This window comes from Perkinsus marinus (genome assembly GCF_000006405.1).
Source record: "Perkinsus marinus ATCC 50983 genomic scaffold scf_1104296976154, whole genome shotgun sequence".
Taxonomy (NCBI): Eukaryota; Perkinsozoa; order Perkinsida; family Perkinsidae; genus Perkinsus; species Perkinsus marinus.
The window spans coordinates 95,992-111,039 of record NW_003200491.1 but is presented as its reverse complement, the minus strand read 5'-3'; the positions used below and the strand labels follow the sequence as shown (position 1 = coordinate 111,039).

General features: G+C 46.6%; 2 protein-coding genes across 2 annotated transcripts; one reads left to right on the top strand and one right to left on the bottom strand.

The window, feature by feature from the left end:
- Positions 1 to 1,245: 1,245 nt before the first annotated feature.
- Pmar_PMAR009257 (Major intracellular serine protease precursor, putative) lies at positions 1,246 to 2,295 on the top strand (the record flags this gene model as incomplete). Its single annotated transcript, XM_002764795.1, has 1 exon — positions 1,246 to 2,295. One exon carries the CDS (start codon positions 1,246 to 1,248, stop codon positions 2,293 to 2,295), a length of 1,050 nt encoding a protein of 349 aa, XP_002764841.1.
- Positions 2,296 to 8,298: 6,003 nt separating this feature from the next.
- Pmar_PMAR009256 (conserved hypothetical protein) lies at positions 8,299 to 9,204 on the bottom strand (the record flags this gene model as incomplete). Its single annotated transcript, XM_002764794.1, has 7 exons — positions 8,299 to 8,398; positions 8,444 to 8,493; positions 8,539 to 8,593; positions 8,647 to 8,693; positions 8,740 to 8,856; positions 8,904 to 9,020; positions 9,085 to 9,204. 7 exons carry the CDS (start codon positions 9,202 to 9,204, stop codon positions 8,299 to 8,301), a joined length of 606 nt encoding a protein of 201 aa, XP_002764840.1.
- Between the last annotated feature and the right edge of the window lie 5,844 nt (positions 9,205 to 15,048).

Sequence of the window (15,048 nt, the reverse complement as noted above, 5' to 3'; positions counted from 1 at the left end):
ATGCTAGTGACTCTGGCAACACAATCCAAAGGGTAGATACGGGTATAAGATAATACTTAGCTGCGGTCGACAAGGTTGGCAGGAGTGCCAACAGTAATCCTCAAAAGAATCTCTCGAAAGACTCTGAATGCAATCGATCGTTTGACGCATGCACACGTTAGCTACGGATAAGGCTCTCGCGCTCGCCTTATACTGTCTATTCCGCACAGGCAGGGCCGCACAGGCGGACGACAACAAAAAGGTAGCTGACAATGGCCGAACGGAGTCGATTTACATATAGCGAGCAATCGATACAGTGCAGCTAACAGACTGGCCAACAGGAGTGGGCAGATCCTCCTACCACCTACCACAACGGTATGTTCTCGTCACTCCCGGTGACGTGACGCCATTGGTGACGTGACGTGCGCTCGTTGCCGCCCACAACTTATTCGATTATGCTGCTCCATTTGATCACTTTGTTGCTCATCTCATTCTCAGTTCTTATCTCTCGTACGCCCTTCTATCTAGTTTCTATGTCTGTTAATTCTAACAATGTTAAAGAACTCTAAATTTGAACTGGTGGAGTAGGGGTATGAAGACAGCTTGTCAATCGTCTGGCTGAAGGGTTGGACAAAGCTTGAATAGACACTCTCCCTGCACTGAAGAGATTCTGCCCATCTTATGTTCTTCCATGTTCAACGCAACATAAGATGTGTAGCGGATCTACACCAGAACTTGGGTCTGCGTGTGAAAATGTCGCGCGTGCGCAGATGTGCGTCTGCGTCTGCGTTTTCACGTGCCAGGCGTGCGTGAAACGGAAAGTGTACAGAAGTGAACTTCGTTACAACCAGTGTCATTTCCATTTGAGGGCAGAGATACTGAACCCAAGAGCTGCCACAGCTTCGTCTTTTCCGCACATAACAGGCTGTTATTAAAAGCTTTATGTCAAAGCGCTCTGCCCTCTTCTGGACTCTATTCGCCGTCACTATCAGCTTTGGTGCGAGCACTGGTAGTCGCACGCTGCTAAGGATATCTCACCGTGGAGTCCCACTCGACATTCGTCATGTACCAAGAATGATGGCACAGGCTCTCGCGGCCTCTGACGGAATGGTACAATCTCTCAGTCAAGATGATCTTGATTGTGAACGATGCTTCGCACAAGATGAGATGGTCTATGACTTGAAGGCATTGGGGGTACAAATTATAGACTCCAGATGTCCGGCTGGTCAAAATCAAATTCTGAACTACTTGAGGAAAGCAAATCATATGTTGAGCATCGACTTCGATTGCGAGCCCGACTCGAGGGTCACTCTGCATCCGGCTTTCACCACGGACATGGCCAAGTGCACTGGTGGCAATCCTGCTCTCGGCACAAACGACCCAGGTTCTTCATGTCAGCGTAACCTCGAGGTTATCAATTTAGGCGCTGCTCTCGAAGCGGTTCGCTCAGCCGGACGGGAGCTGAAGGATGTTGTGTTGGCTATCAGCGACACTGGCGTTGACATGACTCATCCTGATCTGGTCACTCAGTTCTGGAGGAATCATTACAATAATATCGGCTACAACTTCATATCCAACAATACTAATGTAACTGATGACCATGGTCACGGTACTCACTGTGCTGGTATTGCTGCAGCTCAGACTAACAATTGCATTGGTATCGCAGGGGTGGCAAATATAGATGGGTCTGCGCCAAAAGTCAAGCTGATGATACTCAGGTTCATTAATGCCTCCGGAAATGGATCTAAGAGTGACGCAATGAGAGCCCTCAACTTCGCGGTTGAAAATGGTGCAGCAGTCTCCTCTCATTCCTACGGGTGGTATGATGAGAGTAAGATTGTGAAGACCGCAGTCAAGAACGCCGCTGCTGCTGGGCATTTGGCCGTTTTTGCGGCTGGAAACGACGGGGCCAATTTGGAAAATGTGACGGATTATCCGTGCTCCTACGCTAACGAAACGTCACCAACGCTCTGTGTGGCCGCCAGTACCTCCGATCCAACCGAAAATATCTCTCTCGCCTCTTTCTCGAATGCTGGTTCTGTAACGAAGGTTGCCGCACCCGGTGTTGATATTTATTCAACTATGCCAGGCGGGCTCTATGGTTATATGACTGGTACATCGATGTCGACTCCTACGGTTGCCGGTGTCGCGGCTTTGCTGGGTACGCTCGGTCTAGATAGCCAAGGAATAGTGGACACTATTATCAAGTCTCGGACCAATGGTTTACCGAATAAATTCGGGCTATCTGATATCGGGGAAATAAATGCCTACAAAGCAGTCCAAATAGCTCTGAGCTCGCCGGCTACACGGTATTGATACTCCATCAGTCTGTGCGGCATAGGGCGTCACCTTTCTGTAAATGGATACGGACTCTCTCCTTGTGCTTGCATACAACGGTGTGAGCATAGGGTACATTCCGTACTATTGATTTTGAGCATTGACCGTTCCTAAGTTCGTAGCCATCTTAGCTCTAGGCCCTAGAGTCTAGGGTCAAATGTACGTTTGGGTAGCATCTTTCCAGCTAATGTCGGGTCGTGTTGACACAGGAGAACGACTTTTTGACCAGAGACGATTTTGGTCACGAAGTACCAAAATCGTAGCAGAATCTCGAGAATGTAGTTGAAGTGTGCGAGAGGGTGGTGGACGTAACGATGCAAAGTCTGGATTCCAGACCAAGTATCGCAGGAGATGAGCGATATACTCAATCAGGCCTTCAACCGCATCCTGGCCCAGGATTCCTGGGAGAAGTCCCGAAAGGAGAGGCGCATATATGGGAGGATTACGTCCGGGTTCACAACACGGCTCCTGCCCTTAGGTTATCACCAGCGGTTTAACCGCTGCGGTTAATTCATGTCAAATGATACGGTCGGTTTGTAGCTTTGCGGAGGCGACCCATCACCTGCAACCTAATTTAGGTTACCTAAAGCGTCACCAGATCGGACTCGACAAGTGTCGGATGACCAGCCTGGTCAGACCAGGGATATCTACGCCGTAGATTCTACGGCGTTGACCTAGCATTACTGAGTGAGCATCTAATTTCCCGGAGGAATCTGTCGTGTGCTTCCGCGCTGATAAGGCGATCTCCCCAGAGTCGAGGTTGACCACCAAAATCCAAGCATATGCCCATGGTCCAAGCAATTACCCATAGTCCAAGCTAGATCCGTAAATCCAAGATCGAGTGAAATGGTCGCATAACAGAGATACAGTAATCCAAGCGAGCGAGCGGAGCGAGCTTGTAGAAATAAAGTGGATCTTGTGATAAAATCCATGCTCTTATTTGAGGCTGAAATCTGAGCCAACTAGCCTCCCGCAATAGAGATTCATATTGTGTGTTTATACAACGCAAAGCGATTTGCAACACAACTGAATCGCTTTACTTACAAACGCTCAATTCTATTGAGGAGATAAACAATATATACACAATTCCACACACTCAGAATATGACTGTCATATTATGACAATTATGCAGATGACATGACTGATGTACTACTGTACATCCATATGAGAATCTCACAGTGGCTTGCCGTCTTCCCTCGAATGACGAACCCAGGTGCTGCTCTCGGCGCTATCAGATTCCGATCCGACATCCTCGCACATTTGGTCGGTCAAATGAAGCGGAGCGCTCCGGCACCATGTGGTGCTGTCTACGTCATCGAGTTCCAAAGTGGATGAAACAGAACGCTCGAGTTGGAGTGGTCTAGACTCTCGAATCCATGTCGTACTGTCAGCGTCGTCAAAGTCTCCTTCAGAGTTGGAATCTGATATGCGACAAACGGTTGGATTGAATATTCGGGTTATATGGGGATATGCTTCATCTTCAAAGACAGAGAAAACTCACGTAATTACTCTGGACGCTCTCACAACGGCGGCCATCGAACGAGAGTGATTCAGCATCGGATGAGGAGAAGCCGGGTGACGAATCAGGGTTAGATCCTTGTCTACTGCTCATATCGGTTTCGGATAGAACTATGAATGAAAGGATATCATACAGGAGGAATCAATCAGTAACATGTACGTAAATGGTCAGAGTAGTTATCATTTCCCTCATCCCTCTCGGCATCGTTCGGGGGCTCTAAAATGTGATCCTGTAGAATACCAGATTGGGCTCTATGGAAGTTCAGCATACCCGGAGCTGAAATAGCTGAATTATACCTCCCGAGAGGTGGAACTCGTCTCTCAGTCGGCCGACCGCGTCGGACTCCAGGTAGCCTTCGTTGTTCTGGAATATATCTATATCATGGTTCGAGAGTTCATCATTGCAACACATGCTACACGAAGCTCGGTGAGCGCAATCTTACCTCGGCATCGTTCCCATCGAGACTTCTACAGCATAACCGTGTGCACAGGAGGCCCAATCCCTGCTCTCTTTACAGTTGCAAACTATTGTGGATTGATTATCGTCCACGGTGACCCTGCGCGAATCATCCTCATCTTTTGTGAAGGTAACAAGATAGAAGCAATAATATCTACTCATAACTTCTTCTAATGGGAGCTCTGAGGAAGCAGCTTTCGAGTACAGTGAGGATGACTATTAGAGACGTTCTTCGAAAGTGGTTAGCCTTGTGAAAAAATGTCTTACCTTGTTCTATGTCATCGAGAAGTATTGCACGAAGATAAACCTCAATAGCGTTGTTCATCGTAGTGGAACGCAGTCTCTGCTCCAATCGATGATTTTCGACCACGAAACATTCTGTCATGGGCCTTTCGCCTTGGAGTCTTTCGACGGCATCAGTAACCTGAGATTCGATAGTTGATTCACGGCCAGGTATTGAGCAATTCCAATCAAGTTTCTCACTTACGTCATGAACACAGTTCCTGTTGCATAGCTTAGTGCCGAGCAGTTTCGCATGATGACTATAAGCTACGTCGTTGATAGTCATCGGACGGCGGACAAAATGCTGAGGGCTTGAACGTTTGATGGAGCTGATCACCTGTAGGACTGAATTTGAGATTCTCTTAAACTTCGGACGTTATGGAGGCCCTCCAGTGAACGGGAGATTTATATTACATCCCTTATCCGTGCTGCAAATTGTGAGATACGAAGGCGTTTCCTTCCAACAATCTTTGTCATAGTTTTGTTGAAAGTCTCCACAATATTATTCAAAACCTACTTGAGGAGCGAATTCGATCAGTTACGAGTCGGATCACTACGAAAGCAGAATCGGTTCAACTAAAGTGGGATCGGCTTACCTGTGTGCCACGGAGACCTCCACCATCCAACGAGATGTTAGGATATCCATATTTCTCCACGTCCAGGGTATTACGGAGATACACAGCTCCTCTGTGGTTCAGCGTTTCGACAGACGAGATCAAAGCTTTCGACAGCGTATTATATAATTCATCTGTGGGACTAGCGTGTAGCCAAAACTTGTATCTCTCTACCTGAACGCTCGAGAATGAAAATCGGGTTACCCCATTACGATGTTCTGGAGACGTTGACTTCGAATCATTACAAGTGGTAATGCATCTGCTAATTTGGACGCGTTATCCTTGATGTTTTTCGACAAATGATAGTAGCAACGCCCTAACAAATGACTTCAGTTCCGTATATATATAACGAGCCCTATCACCGTTCGGAACGGTCCGAGAAACTCGCTGTGTCCAATGGAACGGTCCGTTCCTGACGCCAGCGAGGTTCTCTCTGCATGCCGCGAGTGCCCCTTGATGAGCGTCGTGAACACAAAAGTTCACAGCATCCCTCAAGTCTCGAGTGCAACAAATTCGAGTTCAAGCAGCGACAAAGCTCGGATAAGGAGATCCAACTTTTCTAGCATAAACTCATACACTTCCGCTGATTCCTCATCGAGGATGGCCGACAAGAACGGAACGAATGTGTGACTATATGCTCTTTTCAGGGGGTTATACCTGCGAATTGCAGGATGTGATCAATATCGAGCTATGCATATCTCGCTTGCGACTCGAGCGTCTGCTTCTTGAAATTTTCCGAGTGCTGCTTACCAGACCCGCGTTGTTCCAACCCAAGCCACTTTCAAGCCGTCCCGTAGGATTTTATTCTGTACGTCCATATACAACGCGAAGCCTTCCGGCATAGAATCGGTATACCAAAGCAGCGAGCTCAACATGCCTGAGAGGCACCAAAAAATGTCTGACACCGCATGAACCGCTCATGAACCGTCCATTGGACACATCAGCTGTCTCCCCACTCTGTTTGCTGAGTTAGACAACCAGACTTACTTCCTCCATCAAACACCACTGCCCAGTGCGAGTCGCTCCAGAATCCTCCATGATAAACGAATTCTTGTGGAAGATCTCGACCTTCGCGTATGAAATGGACCATCGCATCTGTCAGCTTGTAACCAGCGAATTCCGCTTCCAGGTCATAGTAGTTGTTTATAATACGCATATTCACACCGGATCGAGTTGGAGCAGTATCCAACAATCTCTGAATCTGATGGTTCATTTGTGATGAATAAACATGGAGCGATGCGATATTGTTGCTGTTCGCAAGAATCGTTGATATAAGAAAGCCGCTCTAACCGGCCCGGCCTTACTTGGTAGCGGGATATTTTCCCCACGTATTCCGGGAAATAAACTTCGAGATTGGCAAGTATGGCAGACGCATTCAGATGCGATACGGTACCCTCCCGCATGATGAAGTCGATGATGTGCGACGGATGCCGATCTCGCATCCGAATGGAAAATTCTCCGCCGTGCTCTCCTAGCGAGAGCATCAACGCTCACGAGGCCAATCAGGGAAATCGCTCTCTTACCAGTCTTCTCTACAACCACTGTGTCAGCCGTCGCTGACACCTTGTACTTCCGAGGACATTGGATATGAGTTACACACCGGTATTGTGCAACACCTCTATCCTCGTTTTTGAACTCGTTAATGTACAAATGATCGAGACGCAGCCTGCTCATGGCGTCGGCGAAGATATTGATTCCGGGCCGAGGCTGAAACCTCTCGAATTCCCGAACCTGCGTCCATTGGAGTCTGGGCGGCATCGTTTGTGCTGAATAAACGGAACTGAAACATCAGTATCATCGTGACTCGACGCGCATCGGACTGGATTCTCATGTTTCCGAACACCAGGGACGGATAGACTGGATATCAGGTTATTGACATTGTTTTGAATCATTGCACAATTATCTTGAATAAATCATTCATAGCACCGTTAAGCTGTTATGAAGGGTTGATATGAGTAGAAGCTATTAGATTGGTTACCAGGACGGTTTCCCTATCATGATAGCAGCTCTGTTCAACTGAACAAAGCATTTTATAATAAAATTTTTATTTGACTTTTTGGAATGAAGTTTTGTTGAACTCTCTCTGTTCTATCGCGTGGCCTTTAATGAGCTATCTCCCAGGGAGATTCTCCCTCCACAGTGCGCACCGCACCGCACCCTACGCACTACAACTTATTGCGCAAATCGCACAACATCCTGAAACTGCTCACAATTTGCATCGTCACGTCGGCTCAAAATTTGAGCCTCAAATACATCAATAACAGTACATGTGGTGATAAGGGCACGAATGTTGATTAGGCCGGCTCCGTCTCAGCGTACTCAATCGACTGGGCCACTCCCCTTCCATTCTTTTTCGAATCGGCACTGTACTTGAAATTTAAAAACTCTACGGCATCACTAGTTTCAATTTCAACTCGGAGAGGTTTCGTCCAGCGAGCAATCGTTACGGAATCAAGCATACATATCGAACACCCTTTCGCATTCAGCTTGCCCGAGAATTCTATACTTGAGCCAAGTTTTACTCTAAAATCTGCGAACGCGCTCTTGGGCAACTTGGATGTAATCCGGAGTCCGGTATTACCACTAGAGGATTCAACGAATGAGATATGTATGTCTTTACTCTGCTTTCGACTTATACGCTTCCGAGCCGGCATCTGACCCTGGCCACCCGCCTTCCGCTTTTTGGCGGATGGAACACTCTTCTTGGGAAGGGCTGGTGTCACACTCATTGTTTTCATGTTCTGAGTGTTCTTGCCAGCAATCATAAAGTCCCGTATTTCCTCAACGGAAGAGCTGCTCTGCGAGTGATTTCCTTCATTTCCTGGCTGGGCCTGCGAGGGGAGTTCCACACGTACCTACTCCTGGGAGTCCGATGCTTCGAAGTGCCTATCACATTCTCACCTCCCTGTGCGCTTCCAGCGATGGATCTTGCCTCTCCTCCACATGCGACGAATTGGCGACACTCGATTCCACACCAACAGCTTTGCAAACTACATCATGACCCAGCATTGACGACGCATTCATTATGTCAACAACCTACAGAAGAGCTCCGAAATCGATCCTTACAGAGAAATCGGTATGAATTATTCATAATGAATATAAATCATATAATCATGAATCGGATGATACCCGCAATCGGTTGACTCTCTCAAGCTCCGCCTGTATCGTCTCCAACTTCACTTTGAAGGTGTCCTGGTTAGCAGCGATGGTCCTGCAATGGCCATCCCGTGATCGTGTGAGCTACTGCTGGTATTACCGCTGTAATTCACTTTCCCTATCGCGGGCTTTGATTTCATCACTTTCCATCTGGGGTAATATAAATCATGGAAAGTATAGGACGACAAAGCTCACTTTCTTCTCTAGAGCCGCGATACGCTCCCATGCATTGTCACGTTCATGACAGCGTCTGAGAAGATTGCCAATAGGAAACTTCTATACTCTCAAACAGTGCTACATTACTGCTGAGCTTCAATTTTCAGATCAGCAAGAGCGAAAGCACTAGATTCCTAACCATAAAACTAGCTGACATAGCTGGAGTAACTACCATTTTACTTGTTCCTGAGTCCATGCTTTTCTTGCCTCGCTAAACTCCTTCTTGACTGAATTCACTTCCTCGACTGCATGAACCACCTGTTCTTCCAACTGTTGAACCTTGTATTCCATTTCAGCCTAGCCAAAAACTGATGTCCTACTGGATTACAGCGATATTATACTACCCGTTCTCGACCCAATGTCTCTCTCGTCTCAGCTAATTCCCGCCTGGAAGTACTCGCTTCCTCAAGTTCATGTGCTAACTGCATCTTCAACTGTTGTATTGTATGATCTTTCTCAGCCTGCCAAAAAACGCAAGTAAGATGAAAAACTATGAATTCGCATGGAGAGTGATGCACCACCCACATATAGCCTCTGCTCCAATTCCTCCGTATGCCCAGGTAGCTGCTCCACTCGTCCTCGAGCAGCTACAGCATCTAGCTGGGTAGAAGGCATGATGGAGCCATCATCGGAGATGACCTGCATCAGAAAAAGTTAGCGATGAAAGAGTTAATTAATTGAGAGACTCTCTCAAACCCACAACATTATGAATGCAATCGGTAGTAATAATGACTTGCTACAAAGACGCATATACCGTATATTTGAACCTTTGGATAATATCCAAGAGTTCAAATGTACGGTATATGCGTCTCCATATCTCTCGGTATATACGGTATAACCAATGGATACCTGATGCTCACCTCGGCCTCTATAGATGCACATGACTCAATATGCTTTTGCAGGTTAGTTATGGTCAGCTGAAGTTCCTGTATTCGTTGGTCTTGTTTTTCACTCTCAATTTTCTGAAATTATACCAAAATAACTGCGAACATGCTACACGACTAAAATGACGAGGATCATTCTCTTTCTTATTCTCGGAGAATACGACGACGCACAGTGTGTGTCACACACCTTACATGCCGCTCCACGACAGAACGACGTCGATCACCTCTTGTCATGTGGATGGAGACTATAACTATGACACTTAATGAAGTATTACTCGCATCACCATTGGATCTCGACACAATACTCTACTACAGGACAGAAATCCATGAGCCGCACAGCGTGCATGACACAATATAACAGTGTTACAGTGTATTATACCGTCGGGTATCAATGATACCACGCCATTTAGAAAGTCGACATAGAAATACGTCGGTCAGTGTTGAACTACAATGGTACAGGGTACACTGGAAGTATACACAAGATGTACTCCAAGGGAACACTCAGGGTATACACAAGATGTACTCCAAGGGAACACTCAGGGTATACACAAGATACACTCCAAGGGAACACTCAGGGTATACACAAGATACACTTCAAGGTAACACTCAGGGTATACACAAGATGTACTCCAAGGGAACACTCAGGGTATACACAAGATGTACTCCAAGGGAACACTCAGGGTATACACAAGATGTACTCCAAGGGAACACTCAGGGTATACACAAGATACACTTCAAGGTAACACTCAGGGTATACACAAGATGTACTCCAAGGGAACACTCAGGGTATACACAAGATACACTCCAAGGGAACACTCAGGGTATACACAAGATGTACTCCAAGGGAACACTCAGGGTATACACAAGATACACTTCAAGGGAACACTCAGGGTATACACAAGATGTACTCCAAGGGAACACTCAGGGTATACACAAGATACACTCCAAGGGAACACTCAGGGTATACACAAGATGTACTCCAAGGGAACACTCAGGGTATACACAAGATACACTTCAAGGGAACACTCAGGGTACACACAAGATGTACTCCAAGGGTACACTCAGGGTATACACAAGATGTACTCCAAGGGTACACTCAGGGTATACACAAGATACACTCCATGGGTACACTCAGGGTATACACAAGATACACTCCAAGGGAATACTCAGGGTATACACAAGATGTACTCCAAGGGAACACTCAGGGTATACACAAGCTACACTCCAAGGGAATACTCAGGGTATACAAAAGATGTACTCCAAGGGTACACTCAGGGTATACACAAGATACACTCCATGGGTACACTCAGGGTATACACAAGATACACTCCAAGGGAATACTCAGGGTATACACAAGATGTACTCCAAGGGAACACTCAGGGTATACACAAGATACACTCCAAGGGTACACTCAAGGTTGAGTAAGGTGTACTTAGAGAAAACACCCGGGGTGTACACAAGATGCACTCGAAATATATACAAAATGCAACCTAGGTACCACTCAAGGTATACACAAGATGACCAAGAAGAATCTATGCAGAACAAACTGCGGATTGCTGACACATCAAAGTTTGATGATCTTACTCATAGCTCTCCAATCCGCTACTACTTTATGTTGATCCTCATATGAACATATCATCCTTCATGTATCCTCCTTGACGTCCTCCCGGAGGACTCCTCCTCAATGAACGTGCGATGTATATCTTGCGCTCTTAAGGATTCTCGTAGATCCTCAGTCGAAGTCCCCGGAGAGCGCAAGTAAAATGGAGCGCGTCCCAAAAATCAAAAACCAAAAGTGTCGGTCTGAATACTAGCATGAAATTAAACTGATAATCATGCTAGTATGATGCTCCACCTTACTGACAATCTCGCAGTGGTTCCTCACCTATCATTGGTAGATGAGAACCCCTACCAGATGAGCTGCATATTATGATATGACATAAATCGGCGATCCCAAGTCTAGCGTCTACGCCTTTCCAATCTCGAATTCAGGCTGAGTTATTCAGCAAGTGAAAAAGCAAATTAGACGAATGAAATTTGTTTCTCGACTAGTTGAAGGAGATTCCCACGGAATGGAAGTTCAGATTCAAATGAAAGTTCATTTTTCGTGCATGAAATCCATGGATTCGGAAACGCAAGTTCGAACACAAGACCAATTTCGACGAATGAAAGCTCTTTTTACTGTCACTTTCCCTGTACTGTCCAGCATCACAGTGCAGTCCGCAGATTACCATCAACACCCCCGCAAGTCTCAATCCATGATACAACGCTGAAAAGAAATCCCCTATGCCCCCAGAAAGTGTTGGAACCGTTAACAGAAACCGTAAACACCACCGACGCAACACCTAAACACCCTGACAAGGAAAACGTCATTTGCACAACGTGTTATCTGAAGAAATACCCAGCTTGGTAGAAAGGTTTTCTCACAAGCTCGCTACGCTCGCTTGTGTTACTGGATTAAGGGGTACTTTGGCTCAAGCGTCAAGAGTAGCTTGGAACAAGGGGACGAGCCTGGACTACATGCAAGAGCTTGGAGTAAGGGTGTAACCTTGGATCAAGGTAATTTTCCCATATCAAGTTCAGACGTCGCTAATGGCAAGTCTTTGTCTTCTATAGTGGATACAGCCCGAGGTGCCATATTGAGAGCCAGAACCCAACGTCGACCAAAATATTAGAGAGACTTAACTTATAATCATCACTGGTAGGCAAATGACTACAGCTTAGCTCAGCGATGATACGCTGAGAATCAAACACAATGGGACAAATATCACGAAAGACAACAATTGACACAAGCCGAATCTCACAGACCTTCACAGCATCCTACTCCAAAAGTTCTCAATGGAATCAGTTCTTTAATGACCACAATATTCTCTCTTGGTTGAGCGCTGCCGTTGCTCCGTGGGCAAGGTCGTGTTATGAAAAGCTGCATGGCGTTTGGAGGACTTTTCTCCGACCGATGTTGTTGATACCTTATACCCATCGTATGCTCCGGGAGTTCGACCCCCAGAGTATGCAGAATGTTCGTTCTTTACGTCCAATCCTGCTAGAGATGTCGTTGCTGCTCAACACCCGTCCTCTGACTATCAATTGTGAGGATGGGGTCATAACTCCTGACTCTCTGGTCCAGGGCCCCTGGACCAGGGGTACACTCGGTCTACGCCTACCTCTTCATTGCCATCTCCTATTGTTGAAGCAGACGAAGTTATTCCGGCCGCACCCGATTCTGTCGGCACAGCGGTTGTACCTATCAGTTCTTCTGCTGGCAGCAGGCTGCTGCAGTTCTCCCTTCTCGTGGACCAGATACTGCTCCTCATCGGGTTGCGGCTGTATGCAAGGTGTTCCTCGATTACCACACTCGGCGGTTGAAGGAGCGCAGTAGCTTTCAGTATCATTCTAACGGTCAGTGGAAGGTCTTCGAAGTTGGTACACCTGGGTTTGTTCAAGCCGCAGCGGCTTAGCCGCTAAATCTATCGTGCCGGACCGTATTCTGGAAGCCTACCCGGTGCGTGATGGGGATGTTCGTCGATATAAAGTAAGGTTTCTATAAAATAAGTGAGCATGAAATGGTGACCAGCCATGCAAGCATCGCTGCTGCTTCTCCTTAGGAGACCTTTGTTTCTGATGACGACTTGTGAGTCGTTATTGATGTCTTGTTCAACTCGCATTTTTTTATTTGCTATCTCATAGTCTGACTGATCAGAGGGGCCGCCTCCCGGAGGCGTATATATTGATGCTCGACCAGTCTGTGCGGCAGAAAGCGTCACCTGTCAGTACATTTCTCCTTGTGCTTGCCTACAAGAGTGTGAGCATAGAATACATTCCGTACTATTGATCATGAGCATTGAGCGTTACTGGCTCTCAACTCGAGGACTTGAGAGTCTCAAGTCCGTAGCCATCGTGGCCCAAGGTCTCAGTGTACGTTAGGGTCGCATCTCTCCAGCTAATTTCGGATCATACAAGGGAAGGGCAGGAGGCACTGGGCATCAACAACGCTTAAGAAAAACACCCAGTTTCCGAATATTTGGGTTGTTGCCGAGCCTCGGCGGCCGAGGATTTCTGGTTCCCCTTCCGGTACTGAGTCACTTCTCAGTCGTGTTAGTCGACCCTAGTCTTCTTCTCACCATGAATATAGCGGAGTCCATCTTTATTCTATTCGGTCCACTCCTACTGTACTTCCAACACGGTATGGGTATTGCATATTGTGGGGTAATGATTAGGGCTCAGGCCAGGAATATGCTTTAATCGACAGCTATCTTGGACCAGTTCACTTAAGCTTCTCTGCATTATATTTCAGTTTCTAACATCGGAGACACAGATTCTGTGTTGCGAGCGTCCCGGATTTTCTTCTGTTCGCGTTAGCGATAGGTAGTGCAGCGAACCCGAATGCAGCACTACTAGTGCTACGATACTCGCTCTCTGTAGTCACGGATGTAACACGGTTGTAGCCAAGAGCAGCTTTCGTGTTCTTTTATATGACTTCACTAATGATTACCTCATTACCTCTCAGCGTCAATCCGAGGTCTCACAACCGTCGCCTCCTCCGAGGAGGTTTCGAGGAGGCTTCTCGGAATCGACTTGCGCATGGTTAAGCAAGACAACTCGGAATGACCTATTCTCACAGCCTGTGAACGAGGACGATCTTCCTAGTACTGCATTATGCATACAATACCAATTTATACCATATATCTATGGACCAACCCGTATCAATGAGGTTGTAGTGATAATTCACTGGTTAACCCGAAACCAATGAGCGTTCCCTCAATAGTTGAGGGAAACGCTCATTGGTTTCTATAATAGTTCAGGCTCAATTCTTCCTCGGAGTTCCCACACATGTCACCAACACACGTAGTCGATCATGTGCATATTTCCTCACACTGCATCCGGTTCTCCCAAAATTTGCTTTCCTGAAGAACCTAGACACAGCAATACAAACCACGCCGCTCAATCACCATGCTCTGCAATCCGGCGTCCAGTATTGCTGGACCAGCAACACCCGATCACCGGTACCAATCACAAGGAAAATGAAATGTATTGCTGATCTCAAATTGATAGTTTTTTTCCAATGACATATCATGGGCACGAGCAGTCATCAACAAAAGCAATGGTACAGCTATGAAGACTGGCCTCTCTAAGTCATAAGACCAGACAGTAGACCATGTATAACATCAGGAGTAGTGGAGCTTCAGCAGTCAAAACCAAATCTTCAAATCCACCACCCAGAAAATAGACCACCGACTGATTATCCAAGCAAAAACAGGTACCATTACTCACCAGTCTACCATCCATACTTAGTAACCACCGTAGAGCATGGGAGACATCAGCCAACTCAGCATAGTAGATCGAACCATAGGGACTGAGCGGCACTACCTTCTCACATAGAACGTACCCATCAAGCACACATCTATAGCCACATCCTACTCTACCATCAGCCTTTGATCCATCAGAGAAAACTGTCAGGATCCCATCTTTAAATTCACTGAATTTAATTCAGAGAACATGTTTTCAGCACATATCTTGAACTGCTTTTCAGTGCCATCTTTCTTCATAACGCCTTGAGTCAAGGCGTTATACGGTCGGTTAGACATCGGTCAAGGCCCTTGACCGA